Consider the following 13,206-nt stretch of genomic DNA (forward strand, 5'->3'; position numbering starts at 1 on the left):
GAAGGTCTGGAAGTTTTCCAACCAGTACCGTGGATGTGGTACAGATAAGAGTAAAAGGGAAGAGATAGGGAGTATGTTTGTGAGAAGAAGGTGGATGTGCTGGCTTTGAGTGTAACTAAATTGAAAGGGAGGGGCGAGTGTGAGTTTGGGAGTGTAGTTCGGAGGTTCTCAGGAGTGAAGAGGGGACGAGGGAGAGAAGGGGTGGCTATACTAGTAAGTGAAGAGATAGGTAAGCGTGTAGTGGAGTGGAAGGAGGTTTCTTTAAGGTTGATGTGGATGAAGGTAAAGCTGGGAAGGGAGATGTGTGTTTTTGTAAGTGCGTATGGGCCTGGTAGTGAGAAGAGCGTAGAGGAAAGGGAGGCTTTTTGGGTAGATTTAAATGAGTGCATAGAGGGATTAGGGAGAAATGTCAATGTAGTTGTATTGGAAGACCTTAATGTTAGGGTAGGAAATGAAAAAATAGACGAAGTGATTGGGAAGTGTGGAGTTCCAGGTAAAAATCGTAGTGGAGAATTGATGGTGGAGATGTGTCTTGAAAGAGAGTTGATGATAGCAAATACAGTGTTTAGGAAGAAAGTCAAGCCTAAGTACACATGGGAGAGGGTGGTGGATGGAAGGGTGGCAGATAGAGCGTGGGCTATATAGTGGTGACCAGGAGTATGTACATGATCTAAGGGGAGAGAGTGGGGGAATATCAGATCATTTTCTGGTGGAAGGTAAATTGAGAGTGGAGAATAGGTGGAGAAAGAGGAAAAGAGCAGAAGGTAGGGAGGTACTTAGAGTTAACTGTTTAAATGAGAAAGAAAAGGAGAAGGAATATAAGAAGCTGAGAGAGGAGTGGGAGGGAGTGAAGGATAGAGTAGAACTAGGAGTGGAGGAGGAATAGGGATGGTTCAAAGAGAGAGTCATAAGGTGTGCAAAGATGGTGTGTGGAACAAGGAGGGCAGGAGGAAATAGAAGGAATGGTAGTGAGTGGTGGGATGAGGAAGCAAAGAAGGGTGTAGAAGAGAAGAAGCATGTTTTCATAGATTGGCTACAAATTAGGACGAGGGAATCGTATAATAGGTACAAAATAAAGAGAAGGGAAGTTAAGCATAAGATAAAGGAAGCAAAGGGGAGAGCAGATGTAAAACGGGGTAAGAGTATGACAGAAAATTTTGAAAGTAATAAAAAGATGTTTTGGAAAGAAATTAAAAGAGGAAGAGCAGGCGAATCAAGTAGAGAAGAAAAGGTAAAAGGTACAGATGAAGGGATGATAATGGAAGAGAAGGCAGTGAGAGGAAGGTGGGCAGAGTATTTTAGGGAGTTGCTAAATGTGAAGGAGGATAGGGAGGGAAAGGTAGTTGCAGTGGGAAGCTCTAAGAAATTGAGAGTGATGAGTGAGGAAAATGGAGGAGAAATAGGGAAAGATGAAGTGAAAGCAGCTGTTAAGATGATGGGAGCAGGTAAGGATGGATGCCATGTAGAATGTCTGAAGAAAGGAGGTACAGTTATGGTGGACTGGCTGTTGAGGGTATTGAATGATTGTTGGAGAGAGGGTAGAGTGCCAGAGGACTAGAGTGCCTGTATCGTTCCGCTTTACAAGGGAAAGGGGGACAAGTGTGAGTGTAGTAGTTCAGCTTGTTGAGTGTAGTTGGGAAGGCTTATGGGAGGGTCTTGATTGAGAGTATTAGGAGAGGAAGAGAGGGAGTAATTGGCGAGGAACAGTGTGGTTTTAGGAGAGGTAGGGGTTGTGTAGATCAGAATTTTGTGGTAAGACAGATATGTAAGAAAGCTATAGGTAAAGGTAAGGATTTTTTTTTTTTTTTTTTTTTTTTTTTTTTTTAAGGCTTACGACAGGGTAGACAGGAAGGCACTGTGGGAGGTACTGCAGATATATAAAACAGGAGGAAAGCTGTTAAGAGCAGTCAAGAGTTTTAACGAGAATAGTAGAGCTTGTGTTAGGGTTAGAAATGGTGAGAGTGAATGGTTTGAGGTAAAATCGACTTAAGCACATGAATCTGTTTTCCCTAAAAAAGCGTAGACTCAGAGGTGACTTGATACAGGTCTTTAAGATTTTAAAGGGAATTGACAACATCAAAAGTGACAAAATTTTCACATTGAATGAGAATCAGACAAGAAACAATGGTCTCAAACTGTCCGGAAATAGATTCAATTTGGAAGTAGGTAGAAACAACATTGCCAACCGTGTAGTTAATGAATGGAATAAACTTCCTGCACAGGTAGTGCAATGTAGTTCAGTTCGAAGCTTTAAGAATAATTTAGATTAATACCTAAGTAAGATGCTGTAATGATTATAATTTATGTTATATTATTTGTTTTTGTTTTGTTATAATTTGTCTGTCTGATTTTCATTTATTATTAGTTATATGTCAATTTATTATCATTTACTATTTACCTGTTTGTTATTCAACTATACCTATGCATTTATTTATGTATTTTATTTGTTATTTTTAATTTATCATTATTTTTTTTTATTTTTATTTTTTTTTAATTTGCATCCGACCTAGATATGGATCAAAAGGTCTCCTATCGGCATGCTCCGCCTTTGTAATCCTTTGTAATCCTTTGTGTTATGTCGCCCTGGCTGTTCAATCTATACATGGATGGGGTTGTGGGAGAGTTGAATGCAAGGGTAGTGGGTCAGGGGTTGGAGATGATTAAAGAAAATGGAGAAAAGTGGGAGATAAGCCAGTTGTTGTTTGCTGACGGCACTGCACTTGTAGTAGGATCAGAAGAGGGATTGAAGAAGTTAGTGACAGAGTTTGAGAAGGTGTGTGAAAGAAGGAAGCTGAAGATAAATGTGGGCAAAAGTAAGGTGATGAGATGTACAGGGGGAGAGAGTGACAGCTGGTGGGAAGTGAGCATAAAGGGAGAGAGACTGGAGGAAGTGGATAGTTTTAGATATTTGGGTACGAATGTGGCAGGAAAGGGAGGAGTGGGGGTGGAGGTAGAATGTAGATTGAGAGAAGCGAGTAAATGCCTTGGTGGATTAAAAAGTGTAATAAGAAATAGACATCTGAGAATGGATGCTAAGAGGAGGTTATATGAATGAGTGATTGTGCCGACAACACTGTACGGTGCAAAAACATGGAACATAAGAGAGGAAGAGAGAAGGAATTTGAATGTGTTTGATATGAAATGTCTGAGAAGTATGATAGGCGTTACTAGGCTAGATAGAGTGAGAAATGAGGAGGTGAGGAGGAGAACAGGGGTGGAAAGGGAGCTGGGAGATAGGGTTGATGAAAGAGTAATGTGATGGTTTGGACACATGGAAAGAATGAGTGAAGAAAGATAGTAAAAGAGGTGTGGAAGGCGGAGGTGGAAGGAGTGAATATGAGGGGGCATCCTATGATGAGATGGATGGATGGGGTGAAAGGGGCTTTACAAAAGAGAGGAATGTCTGTAGAGGAAGGACGGGAGAGGACAGAAAATAGGGGTGAATGGAGAAGGGTTGTGTATAGATGATGCTGTGATGCATGAGGGGGAGTGGGTGGGTGATGGGGGGTGAGGAAGTATGTATGGAAAAAAATTGACGCAACCCGAAGGGATTTCTCCCCGTCTTCTTTCCTGCATGAGGGGACGGAGAGGGGGGGTCGCCGAATTTATGAAGCGGCCTTGCTGTGGATGTGCTGTGTCTTGCGACACTGCTTCTGACCCAGGGCAGTGGACAGGATGCAGGGATGACCCGTCATCCAGGAGGTGCCAAGATAGGAGGGAGGGAGGAGAATGGAGGGGAGTGGAGTATGTAGGGGATGGAATGGGTGGGAGTGGTTTCTATGCCTTTGTCTTTTTGGCTACCCCCGTGTAAGGGGGAAAAAGCCTTTGTTATATGTATATATATATATATATATATATATATATATATATATATATACACACACGTATATATGTATATATATAAATATATATATATATATATATATATATATATATATCACGAAGAACCCACAGTCGGAATAAAAGGAAACTTAGAAGAAAGTTTAACTTCTACATTTCGGCTAATAGCTATAGCCCTCTTCAGGAAAGTACAGATTACAAGAATTTGTAGAGACATAAGTACAATTGAGATGTGAGTAGAAGGGGAACACGCAGAGCTAAAACCGGACAATCCGTCACCCAGGGCGGAGTCAGAGGTGAGGGGATGTGTGGGTGGAGGTGTGAGGTCAGAAGGTAAGCTGGGTGGGAGCGGGGTCAGGAAGGTGAAAATTCTTAACCAAACGGCTCACAGCTAGCCGTAAGATTATGTCCGGGGACCATTGACCTTGGGAGGTGTTCAAGTTCGGACATTCTTCGATTAAGGCTGATTCAACAATATTTCCTCTAAAGCTACAGTTGGACTTAAACAAAATCTTGGCCTTGTCCCAGTCAAGGTTGTAATATTTGGTACTGGCGCATTGGAACACAGCGGAATTTTCCTAGGAATACCTAATGGATCTTTTGTGCCCCGTTAACCTGGTGTTATGATGATCCCTTCCGGTCTGACCAAGGTACACTAAATTACAATCTTTACAAGGAAGGCTATACACTCCTGGGGCCTCATTTCCCTTTATATATATATATATATATATATATATATATATATATATATATATATATATATATATATATATATATATATATATATGTGTGTGTGTGTGTGTGTGTGTGTGTGTGTGTGTGTGTGTGTGTGTGTGTGTGTGTGTGGACATGTGCGTGTGTGTGTGTGTGTGTGTGTTGACCTAGTTGTATATTTCGGGAAAGGAAGCTACACACACACACACACACACACATTATGTGTATATATTATATATATATATATATATATATATATATATATATATATATATATATATATATATATATATTCTATATGACAGTATTATCATTGGTTATGATAACTTCATTTTGTATCGAGAGCCTATTTGCTAAGGATATGAATACCCTAATGAGTTGCATTATCCACAAGCAAATTATAATTACAACTAGCCAAATTACCCTCGCGTTGCTGCGAGTTCGTGAATAATCCCTAACCTAACCATACCACACCTAACTTTAACCCTTAACCCTAAAAAAAAAATATATATATATATATATATATATATATATATTTTTATGAAATATAGTTATCCAAAACAATAGGAGTTCGTAAACAAACAACAGACAGACAGACAAATGAAAGATAGTTATCCAAGTACCATGGGTTATAAGGTTTTAGAATATATATGTTTATATGGGTCTATCTGCAATAACCTAGGAGTTCGTGAGTAATCCCTAATCTAACCATAGCCCACCTAAATCTAACCCTTAACCCTACCCAAAATATTTTTTTTGGGAAATGAAATATAGTTATCCAAGTACCTGGAGTGATAGGGTATCAGAATATATATGGTTATGGGGATCTATCTCCAAAACCCTAGGAGGAGGTCGTGAACAAACAAACAAACAGACAGCAGGCAAATGAAAGATAGTAACCCAAGTACCTTGGGTTATAAGGTTTCAGAATATATATGGTTATAGGGGTCTATCTGCAAAAACCTAGGAGTAGTTTGTGAATAATCACTCACCTAACCATACCCCACCTAATTTCAACACTTAACTCTAACCATTTTTTTTAATAAAAATATATTTATCTAAATACCTGGAGTGATAGGGTATCAGGAGTTTGTGAACAAACAAACAAACAGACAGGCAGACAGAGGCTACTACTTTATTATAGTAGATGTACAGTACTGTAATTCTATCATAGGTTGAGCTGGTACAAGACAAGTCTCATTTGATTAGGCCTCATCCATTTGGAGTCAACTGCTACGTTAGCGCTGTCTCCGGAATAATAAATGAGCAGTGCTGCTTTGCCTGTCACTACCATGTTACTGCTGCAAATTTCACTTGTTTTGTCTCTCCACAGATCGCGAACATCCTGGAAGGGGTCAACCCGAGCACACTCCTGACTCTGGTGAGTACCCAGAAGCTCCCTTTTGTTCCTCAGGAGGGTTAGGAAGAAAGAGCGAGAGAGGGTAAGTGAATGTGTTGGGGAGGGGAGGGGGGTCAGCGTCAAAGAGCTCTCGTAAACATGGATCTTTGAAGTGAGTTTGTTCTTTTCGGTGTGTGCTATCTTCGTATTTTTTATTTTCTATTTTTTTAACGACTTTGGAGTCTTCAAAGCGTCCGTTTGATCTCGGCGCTAAGCGGAACATAAGTTTGGACCCCTGTGCACGCGCGCGTATGTGGCGCGTTGTGAGGCAAGGTGGGCGCGCGATATGGTGGGCTCCCCCGAAGGCGATAGACACATGCTGTAAGAAAAGGTCGAGGACAAAGAGAGCGTCGTACAAGAAAGTACACGTGATTTAAAAGTCCAAAGCTTAACAATTTATATTTCATACATTGGTGCTAGATTTATGTGTATGTATGTGCGCGTGCGTTTGTGCGCATGTACGTGCGTGTTGCGTCTAGATATGTGTATATCATATAGCAGGTTGTCACTGTTAAGTAACATTCTTTTTGAGTGGAAAATTCCATGATTCATAGAATTATCACTGGGTTATTCCAAAGGTAAAATTGATGTTTCAGGGTCATAGTTTAACCGACAACGAAACATTAATACTATCTTATAACGTGTTCTGAGTATTTTAGATCACGTTTTGAGTCTTTTAGACCCTCGTTAGCAAGATGACAGAAGATTGGGTTGTTGGGCCAATGTGTGTGAACCGGATGCGTTGAGAAGGCCTATGGAGTGTGTATACATGCATGCATATATATTTATATATAGAAGCACACACACACACACACACACACACACACACACACACACACACACACACAGCGTTTACTTTCTTCTTTACAATGGTTACTGGACTCCAGCTCTTCTCTAATATATATATATATATATATATATATATATATATATATAATATATATGTATATATATATATATATATATATATATATGTATATATTATTGGTGTAAGAGTGTTCATGGATATATATATGCATGTATGTATATATATATATATATATATATATATATATATACATATATATATGTGTGTGTGTGTGTGTGTGTGTGTGTATATTATTGGTGTAAGAGTGTACATGCACACGTGTTAGGGAGATATTAAGAATTGTATGCCCACTTGCGCCGCTTAACCTGGCCTGACGTCATGAAACCTGCTTGTGAAATCAGACTGCGGATGGCAAGTACGCAACATCATGTGTTGAGAAGTCCATGCTACCTGTGACGTGGCTGCTGAAAGACGAGAGGACATGTTGATGTGATGCACACGCAGGTTTTTTATGTATTTATTTATTTGTTTATTTTTTTTATTATATATATATTCTTATTCTTATCTCCCGTCACTTGACTTGAGGGGTCCCAGAACTTTTGGTAACTAAAGATCTTTGAAAAAATACGTCTTTTTTCAACGAAATGTGCTCGCCCATAAGGATTTTCCAAAGGGGTGGAAGAATTGAAGAGAGAAAGGAAACCATTGTTTGGCCTGTTTGTTTATTGAAAACATGTGTATCAACATAGTTTTATTGTCGTTTACGTACGAAACTAACAAAAGTGGAACGAAGTAATGCTAAAACTAATACTGGAAACTCCCTTTGCATATTCTATTAAGGTTAGTAGAAGACGATTTTACTCGGCCGAGGCAACATCCGTGCGAAAGAATCAAGGTGATACCGATTGTTCTCATCCGGCTTCAGTAAGAATCAAAGCCTGTATCGTCTCTCAAGAGGACAGGCCGGCGATCCTGCAATTGACTTTCTATGGATGAAAACTGACGATGACGCTCCCCTGTAAAATTTATTCTGGCCGATAACAAACAAATGCGTTGGGCTCTGGGAACGGCAGTGAGGGATTCAGAAGTGGAGACCAGATGCCAACTTCTTCGGAGTGACCTCGGTGGAGGAAGGTCTGCACATTAGTTTCCCAGTCCTTTGCTGCTCGCGGAACCCATCGCCGGGTCTCGTCTGCTCTGGACTGCACGTGGAAGCGCTTCGAGTTTTTCCAGGGCTGCAGTTAGGCTTATCTGAAACCTACTTTTCTTCCCGGGTATATGTCTGTTTATGTTTTTAAGCCACATTCTTTTTTTATCGTGATGAAGTACTCGTAGATGGTTTTGTTCTTTCTTACGTCGGTTGACTCTATTCGTCTTGAGTGTACTCAAGACTGAAAGGAATCTAGGATAGCCGAGACCCTCCCCCTCCCCCATCCTTCTTCGTTCTTCGCAGAGATAAAAGAAATCAACCATTGACAGCCTGAACACTCTTCTTAAAGTTAGCTGGCAAGTCGAACTATATAGTCGACAAAGCTGGACCCATCTCCCGAGTAACGTCCTTTGTATTTGAGCGCGTGAGTGAGAAGGGAAGGGGGGGGGTTAAGGGGAATGGAAGAGGAAGGAATGGAGAGAACGAAGGGAGGAAGAATAGGGAGGAATGAAAGAAGGAAGAAATGAGAGAATTGGGTAATTAGAGAACGTGCATGGAAGATAGGTACCGGAGGGTGAAGGAAGGGAGGCAGGTGACGAAAGAATGAAGGAGGGAAGATGATTAAAAGTGGGGGGGGAAGAAAGAGGAATGAGGTAAGGAAAGGGATATAGAAAGAAGGGAGGGATGAAGGTAACTGAGTAATGAAGGAGAGAGGTAAGAAAGAAGAGATAAGGTTAAAGAAGATAAGGAAGGAAGGAAGGATCCTGATCATTCGGGCAATAGACGTGAGCGTACCTATTGTACCTTCCCGGCCGTTGCAGACGTTGAGCTGTGTCGCATTTGCCGGGATGGGCTGCGGGGGCCGGGGGCCGGGGTGGGGGGCAGCGGGCGAGTCCAAATTATATTTGCTCTAGGAGGAGAGGACGAATACTGGATTTGTCCTCAGAACAGCGGACTGCGTCGTTCGTCCAAAGGCTTCCCGTTGGAAGAAAACAGAGATGTAATGGAAGACAATGACGTTGTGTTATGTTTATCGTGTCGTTGGTACCGTTTCCTTTTTTCATACGTAAAATGACGTCATAAATGTTGACCTAATTGTATTATTTTCTTTATTCAAATGTTTATTTTAGTCTTCTCTCTCCGGAATCAAAGGCGACCGTCTGTGTGACGGTGCCTTAGACTTCACCACTACGTTTATTAATATTTTTCGTTTTATTTTATCAGTACTATTCGTAATGTTTAGATTCGACACACACATACATACATATATATATATATATATATATATATATATATATATATATATATTATATATATATACATATATGTATGCATGCATATATATGTATATATATATATATATATATATATATATGCAGAAATATCACTAAAAACAACACGTGATCCACAAATTTTGCTGGTAACCTCTAAGGAAATCTGAATAAAACAGAAATTCCCAAGCGTTTTCTTGTAATTCACATCTTCAGGGGAATACAGAATATATATATATATATATATATATATATATATATATATATATATATATATATATATATATATATATATATATATATGGGTGTGCTGGCACCACTGCGAGGGATAAATGCTGAGTTACTGCAGGACAAATGCTTGAAATTATAAAAAATTACTGTCTTTATGACTCTTCTTCCCTCTTCCTATTCTCTACCACCACTTCCTCCTCCTCCTCACTTCCTTTCCTTCCTCTCTTCCTCCACCTTCTGCTCTTCTCTCTTCCTCCTATTCCTCCAACTCCGGCTCATCCTCCATCCTTTCTTTTTCCTTCTACTTCTTCTGTCTTACCTCCTCCTCCTCCTTTTCCTTTTACCTCTTCTATCTTACCTCCTCATCCCTCCCACCATTCCTCCTTCACGTCCTCATCTCATCCTCGTCTTTCTCGTTCCTCCTCTTTCACCTTGTCCCTCTGAAACATCGAAGGCATTGCAAAGGCGTAGGGGTTTCGTGGGGCAACCCATTTGTATGAGTGTAGCAGCAGCAGCAGCTGACCAAGAGCAAGAACTGGAGCCAGAACAAGAGCCCAGTAGAACCGCCTTGGGATGGATCGCAGCTGCCGCCGCCGCCGCCGCCTCTGACCCGCTCGCAGCTCGGCTGCGTCATGTCGGCAGGAATCGATAGCGAATTCCGTTATGGACTGAGAGGGGGAAGGGGAGGCGGGGAGCAAAATGCACTTTTCGCCTCCAGGACAGTTTTTCCGCCCGCGTGTAGCAGCAGCAGCTGTGTAGAGCTTTATAATCGAATCCAGGAAAAGAAAGGTCACAGAAAAAGAGCACAGAGAAGAAAGTCCTTACCTTACCTAACCTAAGCTAAGCTAAACTAATCAAACCTAACCTGTCTGACCTTTCTTAACTTAACCTAACCTAATCTTCCTCATCTTACTTGACCTACTCTGAACTTTCACAGCAATTTTTGTGACTTCTTCTTTTCGCTCGTACCGCTTTATTATTCACGGTGCAGTCATGAGCTTCGAGTTCACGCATGTGCATCCCTTTTCGAGCCACTGATTGTATTGGTGCAAGACAGTGACGAACTTTAAAGACATTTGCTCTTGCGAAGGACAAGCGTCTTTACTCAACCGGGAGTGAGTGGGTGGGTGGGTGGGTGTCAAATTCGATCGAGACCCACCTGTTGGCATTCCTCAATTAATGCTGATTCGACTATTTTCCTCCTGAAACCGCAGTGGGACTTGAACATTAATCTGGCCTTACCCCAGTCGAAAGAATGATTCTTATTTTTGACATGAAGAAATACAAAAATAAGAATCATTCTTTCGACTGGGGTAAGGCCAGATTAGTGTTCAAGTCCCACTGCGGTTTCAGGAGGAAAATAGTCGAATCAGCATTAATTGAGGAATGCCCTAATATTAATATTTCTAAAGGGCAGTGGACACCTGACATCATCTCACACGCAGCAGTAAGCAAGCTGGTGCGGACGTTACATCCCCCCCTCTCCTCACCACCCTCCCTCCTCCGCCACCCCAGTTTGCCCCGCGCCTGAGTGAGGTCAACTGTCCACATCTCTTCTTACTGTAGTTTATAAGTCCCCTCTGTTCTCTATCTTATATACTTTCCTGAAGAGGGCTACAGTTGATAGCCGAAATATAGGATTCTTCTTTATTCGAAGTTTATTCTTTCTCCGACTGTGGGTTCCTGTGTGTCATTTACAAATGTGCTACTACATTTCTGTTTATATATATATATATATATATATATATATATATATATATACTTGTGCGTGCGCGCGCGCGCGTGTGTGTATGTGTGTGTGCGTGTGTGTGCATGTGTGTGTGTCAGAGTTGGGTCCAGGTACTTAAAAATACGAAGTATACTGAAGTACAAACAAGTAGATTGTATTTGATAAAGAAGTATATACTGTATATAGATTCTAGCAAACTTTGTGATGATGATATTGGGTAAATGCACTTACCTGTTATTTCTAATTATAAAACTAACGGGTATACCATCATTATAGAAAAAGGGACAAGATTTAATGTCCTTATATTCTGCATCAAATTTAGTTTTATTACTGATATAAGAAATATATGGATAGACTTGCATTTGCACCATAAGGAATATTACTTATATTCAAGTTATTCATAAAGTATATATTCTTGTTTTGCAATGCTTTGATAAAAGCAGTGATATGCTAAAATAAAGGTAAAATCTCCATCATTTACTTTTTGTATATCAGATCCCACTTTTTAACAGTGTGCTCATCAATGCGTATAAACGAAAACTACTAACTCTCGTGTTTTACGAATCTGTGACAGAAACTTATTTTATCACAAAGTACTTGTACTGAAATACAATGGCATGTACTTGGACTATGGCAAAATGACTGTACTTGTACTTGAAAAATATCCAGCAGCATGGGCTTGGACTTAAGTACATTCGACCGTACTTGGACCCAATCCTTATATATATATATGTATATATATGTATATATATATTTATATATATATATATATATATATGTATGTATGTATGTATGTATGTATTTGTACAACACTGAATGGGTCCCAGTGATTAGAGATACATTTTTATCAACCACATTGCACTTTAATTCTAAGCCATCAAGGCGCATGCAGAAATTGAAATGTAGTACGCCCGAGGACTCTAACCTCATGGGGCGAGAACAACATTACTTTTAGATGTTTTTCAGACAAGAAAAATCGTAATAGATATGGGGTTGGCCTTAGTCGATTTTATTTGAAAAACTATTGCTTAATTATTATGTGATTCATTTATATCGTAACTTCGGGGAATCCAGGGAAATACCAAGATGTAGAAAAATGCAAATGGCTTAAGAAACACATAGAATTGCTGATATTTTGTAAGTGTATTCAGTAATTAATTTTATATTGATGTACTTTTCTTCATATACCCGGTATATGTATGTATTTGTAATAGGTTACGCATTTTACCGATAGTCAACCGTTCCATTGAAAGATGTCTCCTGTAATGTGATATGAATTATTTGACCGTGTGAAAAAGTGTGTATCTACCTGGACGGGATGAAGTAGGTAGAAAAAAAATACTCTTAGGTGACGTGACAGAGGTTAGCGTAGTAGCGCGACTCGTGTGAGAGGTTGGAAGAGGCCTTTGCTTATCAGTGGACACCCACCCAATGGTTTGGCTTGTGGACTTCATTTGATCCACCTTTGTAGATCACGTGACTGATTTAGTTGGAGCCCGTCGCCTCTGGTCCTGTGCCAGAAAGCCGGGAAGGATGTGGTGATGCAGTGTGGGTCGATATTCTGTTCACGAAGGCGTATTTGCCAGGGTGCTGTCAGAACGGTGTCTGGCACATTAGTCAGTACACACTCTTCACCCAGGGGTGAAAGGGTGATGAGAAAGGAGAGGGGAAATGTGAGGAAGGTAAGGGAAAGGGAGAGGGAAGAGAGAGGGAAGGTGGGAGGAAATGGAGAGGGAAGAGGTGGAAGGAAATGAAGAGGGAGGAAATGAAGAATGCGTGCCGGGGAGAAGGAAGAGGGGAGGGAAGTGACTGAAGGCGGATTATGGGGGACGGGATGAATTGTCGGGAAAGGGAGGGGGGGAGCAAGGAGCAGATGTTCCAGCGAAATTGCCTTTGGTGATGGGTGATATCATAGTTATATGTGTCATCAACATCATCGCCGTTATTGTTATTTTGATTGTTATTGTTTTATTATTGTTAGTTTCTTGTGTAATTGGCACAACCTTTTGTATGTGATTTTTTAACGCTCGGATAAATTAGTGCGTTTTAGGGAAATGAAATATC

At 40.5% G+C, this 13,206-nt stretch overlaps 1 protein-coding gene across 3 annotated transcripts in view; it reads left to right on the forward strand.

Annotated features, from left to right (window-relative positions):
* The window catches only part of Dip-C (dipeptidase C), a 662,859-nt gene that overhangs the window by 340,518 nt on the left and 309,135 nt on the right, over positions 1 to 13,206 (forward strand). For all 3 annotated transcript variants that reach the window (XM_076208361.1, XM_076208363.1, XM_076208368.1), the window contains one exon: positions 5,888 to 5,935. In XM_076208361.1, coding sequence (XP_076064476.1) covers positions 5,888 to 5,935 — 48 coding nt within the window. The remainder of the gene's footprint in view (positions 1 to 5,887; positions 5,936 to 13,206) is intronic.

Source organism: Oratosquilla oratoria, chromosome 25 (genome assembly GCF_046742065.1).
Source record: "Oratosquilla oratoria isolate Oo_2021 chromosome 25, ASM4674206v1, whole genome shotgun sequence".
Classification (NCBI taxonomy): Eukaryota; Metazoa; Arthropoda; class Malacostraca; order Stomatopoda; family Squillidae; genus Oratosquilla; species Oratosquilla oratoria.